The sequence below is a fragment of the Apostichopus japonicus genome, chromosome 20, assembly GCF_037975245.1.
Source record: "Apostichopus japonicus isolate 1M-3 chromosome 20, ASM3797524v1, whole genome shotgun sequence".
Taxonomy (NCBI): domain Eukaryota; kingdom Metazoa; phylum Echinodermata; class Holothuroidea; order Aspidochirotida; family Stichopodidae; genus Apostichopus; species Apostichopus japonicus.
The window spans coordinates 7,654,193-7,672,841 of record NC_092580.1 but is presented as its reverse complement, the minus strand read 5'-3'; the positions used below and the strand labels follow the sequence as shown (position 1 = coordinate 7,672,841).

Below are 18,649 nucleotides of genomic sequence, written 5' to 3'. Positions count from 1 at the left end.
TCCTTTGGCAAAAGTGACTTGCTTCCATCTATACCACCCACCCATCCTCTATTCCTATTTTAGCAAGGGGTACTGTCCGCGGATCGCTCAGTTGCAGTTCAGGAGTTGCTCCTGATCATGTCACTGGTAAAAGTTAGTTTGGGTCACTGGACTTACTCAGGTACAGGTTTATTTCCCCCCCCCCCCTCCCCCACCCTCCTGTCCACTCCAGTTTATACCGCAACAGGCACACAATCTATGAATTGCCGCGTACCAGAACTGTTTGTAGAAATGGGATGAGGGTTCGATATATCGAGGGATCACAGAAACAAGGATAAAAATCTTTCATACGGAGTCAAGCAACATGACTACATGTATGTCGAAAATCATGATTTCTTTTCCCACTTTTTTGGTGGTATTTTTGGTAGATTACCTCTGTGGTTTTAACACGGCTAAAAACCCATATATATATATATATATATATATATATATATATATATATATATATATATATATATATATATATATATATATATATATATATATATATATATATATATATATATATATATATATATATATATATATATATATATATATATATATACCGTAAATAATGAATTATGCACGAATGAATGAAACCAACTTAATATCAATCACAGAATAAATTGCTCTTAGTTCGTTTATGTCGCATCGGAATTCTCTTATATACCGGAAATATCGATAGAATATAATGAGTTGAGCCCACCAGCGTTACCAGCGACAGTTGACGAAAAAACGCTAGATTTGCGAAAATAAAACCCTAGAAAACGCTAAATGGTAGTTTCCCTAACATTCGTGTTGTTTGGAGTCAATTTAGCACAGATTCGTAGGATGAATGGTCACCGATCACAAAATAGATTTTGAATAGTTGATTTGAGTGATAGTCTGGCCCAGAAAATTTGCAAAAATATGGAAATTTTCGGTAGGAAATTCCGAAGATTGGGCAAAAATACTCAAAATAAATTTGGATGGGTCTCCAAGTAAGAATTTTGTCTAACAAATCTGAAAAGTGGTCAATTTTTGGTAATTTTAACTAGTTTTAGGCAAAAAACGGTAGAATTACCAAAATTAGAAAAAACGTGCGCTAGAACCCCACAAATGACTAAAAACGCTAGATCTAGTGTAAAAACGCTAACTCTGGTAACACTGGAGCCCACGCGTCTTAATGTTTATATACGGTATGCGGAAGTGAAAGAACATGGCAGGACCATCGTGTCGAAGTTGGGTTAACTTATATACATCTTGAGCGGGGTGGGCGACTTTTAATTATCTTGTATATGAATAATCATGACTTTATTATTCTACACACCAGAGGTGAATGCTGCTAACTCGGGTTTTAGTCTTACTTGTTTCTTATAGCGATATTTTATGACATGCGTGCATGAATGACAACTTTGTTGCGTGTAAGAAGTCATAGGTTTGTATATATTCAACGGGTATGTTTATTGATAGCTCCGGATAAACTCGTCTTCACCGACAATCATTGCTTTTAGAAGAAGAATACAAAACAGGAAAGAAAAGACATGGATTTCTTGATTCTTTTATACAATTTCAATTGAGTTGGATTACAAATAAGCCTAAGGAAACGATCAGATTTGTTTACATCACTGTTACGTGCCTATATGTCCTACACACAAAAAATGATTTCTCTCTCAGAAGGCAGTAATCCCGTCTGAGCTATATACTTTACTTGAACATGCTGGATGAGAAAATGACTATCTTGTCTTTGCCAATGGCGATATAAATCTAATTAAAACTATTTTACATATCTTTCTACTTTGTCCTTGTATGAGGGGAATACTAACACCCTGTGTCGATGACACTGAAGTGTCAGTCGCACGATTTGTTTAAATTTCTTGTCACCGCTGATGTAACTGGTGGCGTCTTGGTTATTAACCTTGGGTAGACATTTGCTTCAGATTGGTGGAGTCTATGTCTCACTGACGATAATATAATTTGCCCGTGGGGGGGGGGGGGGTGGAGGTATGGAGAGAAGGGCAGCGGAGGGGTGAGATTAATCCTATAGGGGAACAAAATACGTAATGAGCTATTTCGCTTAAAAGGAGGCAATGAACTATGCAGTCGTCCTTTTCATCTGTGATTACAGTTTCCTGCTTTGACTTCTGTTTCCGGTACTAGTTGATTGTAATCATGCAGGGGTGTGTAAGAGGAAGTTAAATGTGTACTGTCTGCTCCACTATGTTAAATATCCTTTAATACAGTTTCAATGTGCTGAAAATATTTAGTTACTATAATGTTAAGTCACAGATCAGCCCTCAATCCTTCCATCTCTATCCATCCTCCCCACTCCCTCCATCCTCCCCCTTTGCCTCCATCCTCCCCTTGCCCTGCACCCTCCCCACTCCCTCCATCTTCCCACTCCATCCATTCGCTCCACTCCCTCCATCATCCCCCCTCTCTCTCCATGACCCCCACTCCCTCCATCGCCCCATCTCCCTCCGTCCTCCCCACTTCCTTCATCATCCCATCTCCCTCCGTCCTCCCTACATCCTCCCAACTCACTCCATCATCCCTACACCCGTCATCATTCCATCTCCCTCCGTAATCCCCACTCCCCACTCCCTTCATCATTCCATCTTCCTCCATCCTCCCCTCTTCCTCCATCCTCCCCTCTCCCTCCATCCTCCCCACTCCCTTCATCATCCGGACTCCCTTTGTCATCCCATCTCCCCCTAGATTCATGTGCTGTGTACACCGAATACATTTACAACTTATCGTTATTCTGGTAAAGAGAGGTCAAACTCTTGCTGTGAGGCAACGAGAAAGAGTCAAAAGTCAGATGACCACAAATTGATATTTTAATGGAAATTTCAATATTAACAGAGATGATTTCAATAACCCTCATACAATTAACTCGCGTATCAATTTCGCAGCAAAACAATCCTTCACGCCGACGGGAAAACACCTGAAATTCAGTAATTGCCCTGGGAGTATAGTCCAAGTTTGATGTATCTTAAACTTTAATTAGACCGCATGTCCACTCTCCGTCTATATTCTCTATGATACTTATTTGCTAAGACGGAATCAATCATGAAATATTTTCTCTAATCCCCCCCAGAACCAAAAGTTATTGTAGTGGAAAATGAACTTGTACGATCAGGGATTTCCCAGTGAGCTGATGGACTAATTTAACGATATTGTCAAATTTGCCGATAGCGGAATTGAATTTGATTGTTTCGAAAATATTGTTGGTTTTTTATATATTTTGATAAATTCAGTGCAAGTAAAAACATGTAAACCTGTTATTGCAAAAAGAGGAAAAGCATGATATTTTCGTTGGCTGTTTGAAATTTGATTTTCCAACCGGTTAATTTTAAGAGGATTATGATAACATAGGGCGATGAAAAGAAGGAAAATTTTGACCGGACAATTTGTTGTATGAGAAAAAAAGACAAATAATCCAGCCTAAGTTGAAAATATAAATAACGCTCAATCGCAAAACAGTCGGTGGGTTCCTAATACACTCCTTTATCTCGCGTGTTAGCAGAATTCCATCGCTGTCAGTTCGATTTTGAAGTCACAATCGTTCGCGTCCAAATATACAAATACTTCTTGCCATTTCGATTTTCGTAAATACTTCGTCTAAATTCAAAGACCAACAATAGAAAAGGTTCGCTGAAGCGCAGTCGGATAAGACAGTGTATACAGTTCATCATAATTGTAGCCTAATTATAAGCTTCGTAACGAGAAAGACCATTCTTTTAGGGTTAAGACGGATTAAAGAGAGCTCCCCCATCACGAATCACCAATAAATTTGCAAAGCTTTCATTACCACAGAAACCATTTTACACAATTGAGAGCTTTAAGCCGATGGAGACCTTTTAGTGATTGGTTTGGTGATAATAGTTTGTATCTCAAAACGGATCAATAACGGAGGATTACTTGCTACCAAGATGGCAAGCCTACTGATAATGCGCCCAGATGTGTGTGATTTCTGAGCTTTTTAATCGATGGTGGGGGTGCTTAATGGGTATGAATGAACGCTCGCCCCTCCCCCCCCCCCCCTAGTCCTGACTGATTGAGGTTAGCAGGTCTTTTGTCAACAATTCATGAACGAAAACTTTTTTGCCAGCACGTCACTCTCTGTCTATAAATTCCCACGATCTGAGAAACGGAAATATCCAATTTTGAATACACTGAAAGCTCTACAATACAGACAAGTATAGGCCTATGCTGTTCTTTGCATTTTCATTGAATACGTCCACGATCCTGATATAAGAGGAATTTAGGATAAAAACGGGGTCAATTCGATATCACACCGTCGTAAACGTTGCAAGTCTTCGGTAAAATCTGAGCAATTAAATTCACTTTCTTATGCAAGCGTTGAGACCTGTCAATTATATTATCATATTTGATTTTTTTTCGAAATATTTTCACTTCATCTTTCATTTATATGCAAGTCAGGGTTTTGCTGACAAGTGTTTTGTCTACTACAATGCACGTGCATAAGACTGCTTCAGATCCCCCCCCCCCAACCACCACCACCCGACCTTCCTCCATCCCAACCCCGTCCACCCACAAGTTGTTTCGGAACAGGCTGTGAATGAAATGACATCTGTTTTAAAGTTTGATATAAAAACATGTTTTTAATATTCAGACCACCTTCACTAAGTACAACTAACCTCTGAATGTGTGTGTGATTTGTGAAGACACACTCGCGGGAATTTGGGACATGCATGTACGCAGTGTGCATTATTTATTGCTATGTGTGAAGTGGGACCAAGATTGGCTGACACGTCCGTTGCCGGTGACAACGGTGTTATACAAGTTACGTATGCCAATCGTGATAAATGACAAAACATTTTATGGGACTCATAAATAAACCTAATTTTTTACATTAATTCATTTTTATTTCAACACAAAGCCGTCTTTTGTTCACGGCCATCACCTGCAAATTAATTCATTTTGGGACAACTGTGCACCCTGTATAATATAACGTCAAGGGATTCAAGTCACAAGTGGAAACGGCTGTTATTGTAACTAACATATTCTGACATGTGACACTGTTTTCATTTACTCTCTTTCTTTCTGTTTTTTCTGTCTGTCTTTCTTTGTTTATTATTTTCGAACGATTTCCAAATAGGGGCAAATGTTTATTACACAACTTATGTTCTAAGCAATGGTCAGGGTTTTGTGGGTGTTTCGTGACGGGTGGGTGGGGTGGTGGTGGGGGGGGGTTACTTGTGGCGCATCAGGCTACCATGAACACATATATAATGGAACTGGGTCTGCTGTACCCGAATGAATGAACAGGACAAACATATAGATATTACCTTTAAAAAGAACTATACTAAGGCCTCGAAACAGTAGGCAATGTGCGGCCGCCCCTGGGCAAAGTTTCGACGTCCCGCGAGGTTTTGAATTCCATATTAATTAATGTGGTCCGCGGAAGCTGAGTGCGTTCGCTACGTGATCATTTGATGAACTTTAAATTTGGAATTTATTGTTAATCTGGGAGATTATTAAAGAACGAAATACTACCCATATAAGACTCTCCAAATAGACAATCATTGCGTGAAGAATGTATAATGAAACAGTTCCATCGTTTCTGCGGGAGCATGTAGGTCTAAATCCATACCTGTTGCGGCCCGGGCTTTAGGTTCAATATTTCCGTGGCCCGAAAGATCAATTTCGTAACCAACTCCCCCCCCCCGCCCCTCCCTCTGTGGTATAGTTCAATCATCAGTTTATGGCCATGTTTAAGTTAGATGAGGTACTTCACATGTTTCCATGTAAGACCAGAAATCAAGTACAACTTGATTTACTTTTTTGGAAATGAAACGTAACCCATTGATCATCACCTTGCACGCAACAATGCAACATCCATTCACTTTGGTTGTGGAGTGGGCGGGCGTGTTTCTAATTGTTGTTTTGTTTTTCTTTAGCGGTTGTTTGATTGTTTTAATCATCCGATACGTCAACGATTGTTTCTACTACTTCCTGTATGTCTATTGTGTTATCTAATCAAGCTTATGCCGCTTGCAAATTCAGGAAACTAATTTAAACGCCATCAAAGTAATTAAAGGGGTCACCCTTATGACCTACAGGATAAAGTGTTTCACAGTATATGTTAGTAATTTGAATGGTATAATGAATATGCCACGACTTTTAAATTGTTTAATGAACAGCTTTTGGGGCCTTTCTGTTTTTTAAATTACATCATTGTACTTTCATGCCAAGCCTATACTTATTCGATGCAGTTGTGTTGGCTGTATGATTAGTATGGAAATCCAGTTTGAAACTGTTGATACTGATTTTAAGAAGGGTTTCAAGATTGACTTCAAGGTATCGTAAGTTAAGAGTAGAATCAACGAATAAGAAACTAAACCTCATTGGTTGGTGAGATCATATTATCAATTGTCACTTGGGGACGGGGAAGGAACTGACAGGTGGAGGGGGGGGGGGTATTTTTCCAACTCTATCATACAGTAACATGTTTATAAGTAGACCTAATCATGTACCTATCATGATGGCTAGGGTGTTGTCACATAGAGAGAGAGCAGAGGTACCACGATAAAGGATTTACCAATCACTGGGTGTAAGTTAAATTTGTTTAGTTTAGCACCGAGGAATCAGTACAATTAACTTTAAATGGGATAGGCATCACCCCACGCTATAGAAGGACTACCCCCTCTGCCAAACATACACCACTCGCCCATCTCATGAATGTTACACCATGACGCTGGTGTTATGCCCATCCACAAATTGTTTACTGCTTCGCCTTAAAATGTTGGCTCATGATTCCTGGCTACGGGCCTTTGACTGAGAGATAGATAACCCTATGTCATCAACAGACAGTACTACACCCTCGACCCCATACCTTCAGACTACCTCCGCGGCTTCCAACATCTATACCCTACCAAACAGTGTTAAGACTGTTTATACCTTAGTGACCGATAAAAGAAGGCTATAAAACGAATTACAAAGACATAGGTAAAAGTTATATAAAGATATAAATTCATGTTGAATTGGGAATCAAATACAAACTGAAGGAAATTGACACACTATAGTATTTTGACTTAAATACATTTAAAAATGGAACACATTATCCTTGTTACGGAAATGGCATTAAAGTCCAACAAGTTGTTTTCAAATTTCAAGGTCTCTCGACCTACTTGTTTGTCGTCTCTGTTGAAGCTATATGTGGCGTATTCTATTTTGTCGAACCTTCCTCTATATTTAGTTAGATATTATCGCGTGCCCTACCTTCCACCCCACCCCACCCCACTCTCACACCCAAGACAACCTCTCTGTCCCCTTTGTTTATATCTATTTGTATACGGTATATAACCCAGCAATGCATACAGATAAATACAAGGAATTAATCTTGAACTGCGATTGAACCAGCCGATTTAGAAACATTTTATCACGTGAATTTAGACAAATTGTATGGCCGAGATTGGATGAATTGATTGAACCCAGAGTTGGCTAAATTAAACAATTGCCCTATTTTGGGTGCGTTGTGGTACATTTTATGGAACTTAATCGACAGTAACGTGAAGGAAACAAACCTTTCGTTTTAGATTAAAGCTGTAAATATTGGTAAGGTTTGTTTGATCTATCGGGCGGTTATACACCTTAACGGAGTGTATGTAATCGTTCTTATCGTGCAGGCACGATAATAAAGACATATTAAAAAATAAAACGTGTAAAAGAAGGTAGAGGGAGGGGAGGGTGTGGGGGGGGGGTCTTCGGTAGGTCTCGACGACAAACAGATGCCAATGTAAATAAACAATATAGGCTGCGTTGCTATGTGCGGTAAGTTTAGTGAAGCACGCGAACAAAGAGAAAACAGAAGTTGACGGTTGAAGTTGAATTTTACCCGACCCACCAACAAACTTGAGTTAAACATTTACGAACTGCATGAATATGACGTCACCGATTCCGTAATCTCCAATGATTATGTATACAGATACTGTACACTAGCACCTGGACACGAATATTCTACAAGTTATTACCTATAGTTCATCGATAAGAGTTTTCTTTCCCCTTCTCCTTTTTTTCGTTTTGCTCTAGTACTTAGAATTATCACCCCAAGTTCACCCCTCACTACCTCAATTTTCTGCGCCTACCTTCTTCCTATATACAATAGGTCACATTGACTATTGTGGTATGGTCATCGTAAGTACAATACAATCCATTCCATCAACGATTTCCTTCCCTCCTTGATAAGTATTGCCTTGTCTATAATCCACCCATTCGCAAGAATCGGCGCCAGTCGGTTTTTTTATCGCATGTAACGTTCACGGCTACTCGGAAATTATTACTAAAGAATTAAGGCAGAGATATCATTAATTCAAATGAATCTCAATACTCGACGGAATTGGTAATTCCATGATGACACATTTAAAACCTTATTTAATCGTTTGTTGTGGACTTTTTTTCCGTGGATATCATGTATCGTCAGGTTCAGAATATCTCCGCATCCGTTACTCCTCTATCGACCTCGCCTCCCCTATCGCCCCATTCCCCTACCCCCCCCCCTCTCTCTCTCTCTCTAACCTTCATTAAAGCTCAAGTATGAATCTATACGGGCTACTTTGTAGTCTGTATTTGCACCCGTGTATTCGATCGGTTCTATTTGGTAGACTCGACAGCAATGTGACCCGACATTTCCTTTTGTGATGAAAAGAGCGTCTGTCTTTAAAATCCAATAGACGGTAGTTATTAGCGCCTAGTCCTTCTATAGTTCAGATGTCTTCAATATATACATCTGTTTGTAAAGGTTTACAGGACTTTGCCTTGAACTTAACGTAATTATCTACTATCCATTATCCATCAACGTCCCCCCTTAGTCATGTCCGTATGGGCGTAATCTCCCTAATGAGATCTCACAGAAAACAAATTAAAGCAATTAATGAATCAAGATGGTAGCCATTAAGTTAGACAATCGGTTAGAAAGTTTGCATTATCAACGGAAAGTACTGTAATGATTACATTGTCCAAAATAAAGGAACAACGCGGCGACTTTATATGAAGAAATGATCGTGACGTCATCATATTATAATACAAACTTGTATAGTCTATATATATCTCGTGCTGACAAACGTCCGTGCGAGTAACCGTGGAAACTTCACTTGTGGCATGTGTGTAGTAAAATAGCTAATGGCTGACAGACCTATACCTATACGTATAACTTCAGCGTTATGGGATTGACTGATTCCCAGTTGACCCTTCATCATCATAAAATAGTTGTAACAAGTGCATCTTTCCTTACGAACCCATGAAATAATTTCATATTGGCCGAGAAAATGGAATTAAAGGGCTTGATTAGCTCAATACCAGCGGATAACTACTTCCGCAATGACACAGTACACGTTTAGTGGGCTGACTACGTATATGGACTGACAAAAAATAGTATTGGGTGGTGGCTCTATTAAGGTGAAGTGCAGGTAAGCTGTATTTATTTCTTGTTTCTAAAAATCAATGAAATTTTCAAACAAACTTTTTGGCGTATTGCACCAAACTATCCGTGCAATTTTACTGTTCGAGTGGATTTGATTTCGACAGACGTATATCAAAATGCGATCATTAGGCCAGAAAAGGCCTATGGAGAGCACCCTGGTTAGACCTTGCGTATGGCCACGGAAATGACTAAAACTAAAGATGCGATGTAAATATAATCAACAGTTATGTTGTTATTTCCTCTTGTGCATGTATTTGCATTGTTCGTCCATATGCAAATTGGAAGATGTTGTAATCAGTTATGTTAAAACTGGCAAACTGAAAATGCAAATACAACATTCCTTATTATATGTATTGTCTAGGGATCCATAATTGACAATGGCCCGGGCTATACCCCCGCCCCACCCCTATGACATCCCTATGCTATACCCCCCCCATAGCCCCACCCCCATGACCTCCCCATTCGTTCGCCAGATTTGATACTAAAGCATATGATCGGTGCCGAAGTTTAATGTTATTTAATGTTGTTGCTACAATGTCCAAAGATAAACATGGTTGAACCTTACATCATGTAATGGGGGAAAACATTGATATAAATATATATGTATTACAACATGAAAATATTACAAGCATTTCATTTTCAACAGTGATAATTTAATCATAACAGAATGGACATCAATCATTTGCTAAAGAAAGATTTATCCAAACTGTGCCAACCACAAAGTCCGGAACAATCACGTTCTCATCAGAGCAAATCATATTTGGCGACTACAGTCTTACCCATTGAGTTAAGAAACCCATGGACAAGAAAAGAATCAATTTTGAAATCCTGGTTTAAATATTTATGAAAACCAGTTAAATATGTTTTATTGGGTGGAGAAGCGATGATGTACAAATTCCGATTTGGCTGGAGGGGGATTTTTGTTAATGTAGAGATTAACATTTCATGTAGTACCCTTCAAGAATGTCTGGTGTTCTTTTCTCTGTGCAAGTTCACCTCTGTTGTCAGTTTAGAACAAATTGATTTCAAACGTCTGAACTGCTTAAAGGACGCTTATCCGTGATGGATTCTCTGTGTCAGATCAGGGAGTTGTTCCATAACAACTCCCTGGTCAAATCATTGTCAGATACAACCACACCAACGGTCTTTGATGACGGCTACGAATTGTCGTTGACGAGTTGTCGTTGACGATAAAGTTCGGGAGGGGGAGGTTGGGGGGTGGCGCTTAACAATATCCTGTTACGTCACTGTGATGTCACAATTATGCACTATTTATTCTGGTGTATTCCATGTAACTTTGTCGAATACCACATGTATGTTTCTTTTAATTTGTATTATCAGCCGATAATTGTTGATATTGATTAGGCAACCTTAAAGTCGAGTCTCCACCAGATGTGACTTACAATGAGAGCAATAGAGTGTAGAAACGTATTAATTCAGCCTAGCTTTAACAATACAAGAGAATTCCCAGTTAGTTCACATACCAGTGTAAGGTAATCTATGCTCAGCCTATAATTTTCAGGTCCAATGCTCGGGGTACCTTTAAGATTTCAATGCGTAAAGCTTCACCAAGTTGACGAGTAACAGGAATCCTGATCAGGAAGTAGGGGACCGAAATTATCTCCCGGACGAATGTTTGGTGCGTGACTGTACGGTTGCTAGCTTCAACTTGACAAAGTAACATAATCGTCTGTTTATCATCACGTAAAAAAACAATTATAAATAGATTTACAGACTCTGGAAGTCTTGTGTTTAAATCGTTAAATATATCTACAACAATATATCAGCATAAAACCCGAGCAATCTTGCGGGAGTTGTCAAATCATTTGTACACGTCTATAAACTTTATAAATGATGAGTTCAGCTTGATAGGGTGGGCGGAACCTAAGGCAGAGTATCCAGCGAATTGCAAATGGCGCGCTCCTTGATCTTTCTTGAGTAACTCTTCCTTAAGTTAACTTTTGCACACCCCTTCTATAGCTCTGATGCTATTGATGAGGTAGCTGTATTTACTTTAATATCTAGTCATTTAGACTATATGTTAACTGTTACACTGTCCTAGCTTTGATGCTATTGACTAGGTGGCTACTTCAACAATTTATGTTAACCCTCCTAGCTTTGATGCTATATCAGCGTGGTGGCTATATCTATGCTTTAATATTTAGTCGTATAGTTTCCACTTGCAAACACTGCCCTTATAGTTTGGTGTAATTAAATTGGTATTACCTAAATAGTATTTTGTGTAGTAAATTTCAAATAGTGTCTATTTTACATTACTGACTGGACTGTAGGGGAGGTCAAAAGTCATGCATTGTGTGTTTGACTGCAGTGTAGCCTATGATTTTCATTTGTTGCTATTATTGGCGTAAATTGAACACAGAATGTGTTAACCTTTGATATGCCAATCATAGACTGTCACAAGTATTTGTCATTTAGAAAGGAAATATGAATATATATCTAAAAGGCTAAGTCTTCTCAGCCGTCAGTGAACTAAATATACTAGCTATATAGTGGGTACAGGCAATGGTGCGGCTCTGTGCGAGCCGAGAAGGCTATCGGGTCCTGCATGGGCCGTATTATGTCCTAACTGTATATAGTTCAAAGAAGAACAATAGAAAAAACCAAAACAACAACAGAACAATATGGGCATGAAACCATTAAAACGTGATCCACTCTGAACCACAAAGTGTCCACTGACTCTGAGACTATGTCGTGTGATCATAGCGATGTTGCGTCAAGTGACATATCACAAGTCACTTTGGAAAGGGAATAAATATACTACATAATTATGATCTTGGTTATAGGTTGATAAGCGAACAATGTCACTTGGTAATTAATTATATATTAAAATGATTTAATAGTGCTACTGTTCGTTGCGAGAGGATATATTTTGAACATGTAATAGGATTCGATAGGGCTGAAAAAAAAACCGTTTTGCATAGCAGCGGTGAAATTAATACTGTCATTTTCCATGACTTAACTATCCAATCATAACTGGTCTATAAGGAGAGGCCTGCTGGTAAAGGCAGCTCTCCTATAACTTTTCGGCCTTTTGGCTATAAAGATCATGTGTAGTATTTTTTCCCTTACTGAGGCACTCATGATACACACCTGGCTATGATCACAATCTAGTTGAACTGGGGTTGAGCTGAGAGCGGATCAGTCATTTGTTTTTTTGTGCCCAGGTTCTTTCTCGGTGACTTTTCTTAAGAAGTATCTCCAATAACTTATATACATAAAGAAACGTGAAATACTCCGGTAGATCCCGAACAAAGCTTGATTACGTAGGGGTAAGCACTTGTAGTCGAACAATACATACGCCACTGAATGAAGTGGAAACATTTAAGGCTTAGCAGCCAAGATTACGTAAGTTCATAAAACTAAATCTGAAAGAGCGCTGTTCAATTGAATATTGGAACGATTCTAAATCGACGGAGCGTGGATTCGAATAAAATGCATTGAAAGAAACTGATCGAAGGAACAATTAGTTGCCAAGTCGGGATATTGAGATTTTCGAGGCTTGTATTAATACTCTCAGTCTTCGATGTGGTATAACTTATACCTACATATAGGATATTAGTTGGATGTAGTGAACGCAGTGCTGCTCGGACGTGTGCAATCCTAGATACACACGTATTCAACAATGCAGATAAACTTATCCTGCACGCCGTGTTTATTGCCAAATGTATGTCAAACCCACCACCACGCGTAGTTTACATTCTAAATCGTAAATCTACACTACAGTATAGGGACACGTGAGTATGACCACGTAATCACAGTCCCCTGTGTTAGGCCGAGAAGGGCTTGAGAATGTATCAGTTCGGCGAAATAACGCTTTTATTTGTTTAGGGGGGTTCTCTTACCCCCCCCCCCCCACCTGTCCTGCAGACTATAGTATCTCGGGTTGTGCCATTTCGATCAAATTATTCCTATACTAAGTTGGATCATTCTTACTTTCGTTACTTCCGGCCCTATTGTGTTTAAGTATATGAAGGGTTAAGAAGAGGAGCTTAACCCAATCCCACCCCCCCCCCCTTGTGCACCACCCGCCCTTTGTCTCTGCATGTTCAGATCCCTTTCCGACTCTTCTAATGAACCCATGTTCCGATTTGGGCGAAATGATACCGTGATCCAATTACCAGTCATGTAGTGTTTATTTCAATTAATTTACGATCACCTGATATCAAATATATAACGATTACGTGAAATAGTTTATTAACATATTCTGTTTTGAGTATATTAATATATGTTTCCAAGAACATACTCTGTTTTCTATTCCTACGAGTCATTTAGGGGAAGTTTGTTCATTGTATCAGCCATGAAAACAGTCTCCCATACCGGATCTCGCCAACACTTTTATCTTCGAGGTCTTTAAGTTGAACTAATAACATCAGTTTGATGGGAAGCATTTCCTTAGTTTCGCCAATTAATTCATTAATCTGACCTCTGTTTTGTTTCATTGAAGTCACATGATGAATAATTAGAGCAGCATACAGTGATTCCTGGTGATACACGTTATATATGCATATACAAAATATGAGCTAAGGGTTTTATCAACTTGCTAGAACTTCAAATATAAACATTTTTAAATCTTGAACGTTCTGCATGGAAAGCCCACGAGGACGTTAAATTAATTCATGCGCACAAGCAATTAATGAATCTGCTTCAGGCATACAGGTAGGACAAAAATACCCATATAAAACGTATGTTTGTATGTATGTATTTTAGATCCTCCTGTAAGCAGGAACTCGCGAAGAAGCCTAATTGGCTTCTCAAAGCCGCAAGCTGACCGAAGTCAGTCTCGTACATTCATATTTAACGTCCATGATTATGAATTGTTAATTGTCAACAACTCTGTAACTGGACGACATACATTAATCTGGGAGTAACTCGAACCGGGGACCTTATGATTGAAATGCACCGGCGTATAGGCGATAGTGATTAATGTGGTGTAAATATAGTCATTGTTACTCATAGGTTAACCGATTCGTTAATTTGTGTTTTATTCCAGCTACACGACAAGAAGAACGAGTTTAAAGCAACGATCTCAGTGAAAGACTAGAAGATGTAACTTCCGTCACCGCTATACGCCGCTTTGTAAGGTAAGTCCAGGCTTTTCCTGGAATTATTCTATATTTTTAAACGACGGGTGCTCCATGATGGATCGTGAATCATACAACACTCATGCTTCCTCTTCCCCCACATATTTACATAACTTTGCCTTATAAATATAATTTTTCCCTCCGTATCACAACAAATATACCGTTTTAGAGAAAGGTTATGTACTCAATGATACGGCCTGCTATTTAGCGTGGCCCATAGTTGCCCCCCCCCCCTTCATTACCTCATCCCAATTACCTCACACCATCAATCTGTTGAGTTCACAACCCGACTACGTGACGATACTAATTGCCCTTGTGACTATACTTTTGGTTATCACTACTCAGATCCGTGATATCACGCAGAGTCCGGTTTAAAAGAATCCAATTGACATGTTTAGTAAGTGTTGCACCGGTGTCACTCCGGGCAGTTCTATCTGTTAGCAATAATAATGTTTTTTGTCACCTTTTTTTGCGAATAAACAGCCTCTCTTGCTTGTTTGCCCTGTGAGAGGTGTTCCTATACCTGCTGATGAGTCAAGGAGACCACTTTCTGTCGTGTCGGGTCACTGTCAAGGTGCTAATTTCGACCCTGTGGTAAGTGACGGAAAATCACCGTGGGTGGCATATATCGTGTATGGTTGTGCCGTAATTCTATACGCTAACAGTTAAGACGTCAGCTGACGGTCATTTTTATTGGCTTAAAACTTTCGACGAATCACCTGTGTTGTCCGTAATAATATGAGCTAAGGGGATGACTTTTTTACCGCCTAAACGTGTCATTGACCAGCGGAATGCTGGATTTTCAGTATAGAGCTGGCTATATTTTATTTACTGTCATCCAGTGTTGTGTGAATACGGTATAACATGACTTGCTCAGAGTAACACTTACCTAAAACTGAACTGAAATGTACTTCAAGCGTTACATACGGAGAGATTCGCATAAAGTAACATGAGCCTATACCCAATATATTGTGATTTCACTACATCAGCATTCCTATACGGGAGGATTGGGTGGCATAAGCAGGATTATGAAAATGATCAATTTTGTTCACCGGCTCACAATTTCATCTGAATGAGGTGTCGAGGAGGGGGCTTGGCATAAATCCAAGGGCCTTCAGTCACAACAGACACCAGTAGGCGCCGTGGGATGTGGGCCAACACAGGCATCAGTGTCAACGCCACTGGGCATTGTGCTGACTCCTGACTCCTGTCGCCTCCCCACCTTCCCCTCCACCCCTCTACCCCACCACCCCTCCACCCCTTCACGTAAACAGTCACATATGTACGTTTAATATCTCGTATCTTTTTGTTCTTACGTGTTTGGTTAACACAGCAAGTCTAGTCTTACAAACTATCTACGTTCACCTTTAAAGATCTTAGCATATAATCTAAGTATACGCTCAGGTGTCCTGGTTGGTTATCGATTCTACATAGTTTGTACACAACCTATTACTTTCAGCCTATACATGTGTACGTGCTAGGTTACTAAAGATCAATTTGTCGACATATTGTTAGTTTAATGTTCACCATATAAAAACCATCGAACATTTTCAAAATGTTTGAGTGAGAGAATTACTCATCTGATAACAAAGCGTGTCTTTGTTTATAAAGTGGGTTAAGTTTCTAACGAAACTTTTGAAAAAATGGAGGGAATGGGTTAAAGGGAGCAGTTTTGGGGATGCTTTCCCCGTGTATACGTCACTGCGTCCCCTCCTTTTATACTGCTACTGACTGTAGGTGAATATCCTTATACATATGGGACACGGGTAACATGCTATACCATGTTATGCCATGTAGCGTGGTTGTGGCTCCATGGTTGTACATTAGAGATGATAGCTCTTCTCGAACAATGACGTCAGAAACTCATATAAGGAGTGCATGTTGTTTTGCCATGTACTCAACCAGATTGTTTATAAACTAAGTCCATGTGATAAGTAATGACTGCGCCTGCGCACCAAGCAAAGTTTGCACCACCACAAATGTCAGTGGTACCTCTGATGAGATGAGAAATGGCAACGCATCTAAATCCAGAAACCGACCAAATTAGTTGTAGGTTAAACGAATGTCAGTATAACCTCCCCAAAGTATCCACAGGTTACAAGCTAACTAATATCATCTTTAGGGATCCAACGGTATTTGCTTCCAAGTGTCAACATGATTTTATTTGATTGTTGGAAGCGTTACATTTCATGTTTCTATACTTTAGAGGTCGACCCTCCACACTTTATCAATTATTATTACGGCATTGTTATTACGGCTAGGCTCACTTTCCTGTAGGACTCATAACATATGCGATAACATATTCCGATATGTATAAACCTGCAACAGTAATCCACATTTGGAGATCATATCGTATGAAAATTCCACACCCTTCCCCCTTCCCCCACTCACTCCCCCTCATTGCCAGCTCAACATAGTTTGGGTGGTTTCAGTCTTTTAGTGCCGGTTGAGTTACATTCACTTGACCGGATATTTAAGATGTCTGCATGGCCTAAGTCAGAGATAATTCTCTGACACACGGTTGTACTCTTTATAATTATTATCAATTTAACGAGTTGCAAGTCATTGGCCACAAGTGGACTTCATACTGTGTACTAGTACGGCCAACGCATTGGCACGTGACAAATGTCAGAAGCAAACAGCATGTATAAATTAATCGATAGACATACATGCTAAGTTTTGTATATAGATAGTATATACATATATATATATATATATATATATATATAAATATACACTTTTTCTACCCTGACCAATGCCATCATAAGGCCATAATTATTAGCTTAAATAATTTAGATTCAGCAAACCCATCCCCGTGTTTATGAAAAGCACCAAAAGTTTTCCTTTCAAAAGTTTTCTATTCTTTCTTTTCTTATCAAAAATTAGAACGGATCGGATGAATGTAGGCCAGACAGATACAAACGTATCATGGATGTACAAACGTACGTATAACGTATCATGAATGTGGGCCAGACAGAAATTCTTTGAATTTACTGTACTATATAGCTCCATGTTGTTTATGCTTGACCACAGGTGACCATGCTGTTGTCGTTTAACATACTCGGGGAGGCAACGTGAAGGGGAGACGGTGAGGGTAGGGAGGGGGTGGAGTTTTAAAGAAGTTTGTTAACTGCTCGATAAGGCCAGCCAGGTTTTCCGTCTTACAAACGTCAACTCCAAGATTCTAATTCTCAAAACCCCAAGCTCGTTTATCTTACAATCTGAGGTTCACCTTCTCGCTACTTGTCTTCGTGATTGCCGTAAAACTCAACACGTTAGAAAGATAATGGAATTTCTTGTTTCATAAGAATCCGTGTTGACAGAAACCCAATATTCAAGATATTTCACACATTGATTACATAATTAGGTTATCTTTGTTTACAGAGATAGTGGTGCAAGGTGTACCGTAATTTTGTTTGTCTTAACACCAAGTTTTCTGCTATTCAAAGTTATCACTCATGCGCATGTCGACACTGTCAAGTACAGGGTTAAATATTGGAGAGAAATCAAAGTAATATACAAGCAAAACAAAAATAATATTAATAAATAAATAAATAATGTAACAAAAACCACTTACCCGGCGATGGTATACTCCACAACTAACGGGACCAGCGCTAAAATAAACTGGAGGAACCTCATGGTTTATTCCTTTGCTAAAACAATTTACTGTCCTTATAAAAAAAATCGAAACTTCTGTGAGAACAGGAAAGTGTAGAGTGGTCTAGTCAGTACTCCAAGACAGATACTGAGTAGAGAGAGAGAAAAAACAAGAAAAGAAAAGGGTCCAGCAACCGTTCTGTAGACAATCACGAAGGGATGGTTTAACTTAAGATCAATGAAGAATGACTAACTCTATGGTTAACCGAGTTAACTTATATGACAAAAGTAAGCCCGGAAGCTACTACGGTAGTCATGACGCGCCATCGGGTAGATGTATACATTCATTATTTACTTGCGGTGAACTGCATGGTATACGATACAATGTGGCCGGATGAAAAGGAAATCCTGACTCATTGTCAATAGTAGTGTGCGTATCAAGTGTAAAGTAACACATGCTGGCGTTAATTGACGGATAAGAAAAGTCGTTGTGAAATCATGT

The 18,649-nt window shown here is 39.3% G+C and overlaps 1 protein-coding gene across 2 annotated transcripts in view; it reads right to left on the bottom strand.

Annotated features, from left to right (window-relative positions):
* LOC139962138 (uncharacterized) overlaps positions 1 to 18,411 on the bottom strand; it is a 42,364-nt gene extending 23,953 nt beyond the window's left edge. For both annotated transcript variants that reach the window (XM_071962063.1, XM_071962064.1), the window contains exon 1: positions 18,128 to 18,411. In XM_071962063.1, coding sequence (XP_071818164.1) covers positions 18,128 to 18,189 — 62 coding nt within the window. In that variant the 5' untranslated portion in view covers positions 18,190 to 18,411. The remainder of the gene's footprint in view (positions 1 to 18,127) is intronic.
* Positions 18,412 to 18,649: the final 238 nt, after the last annotated feature.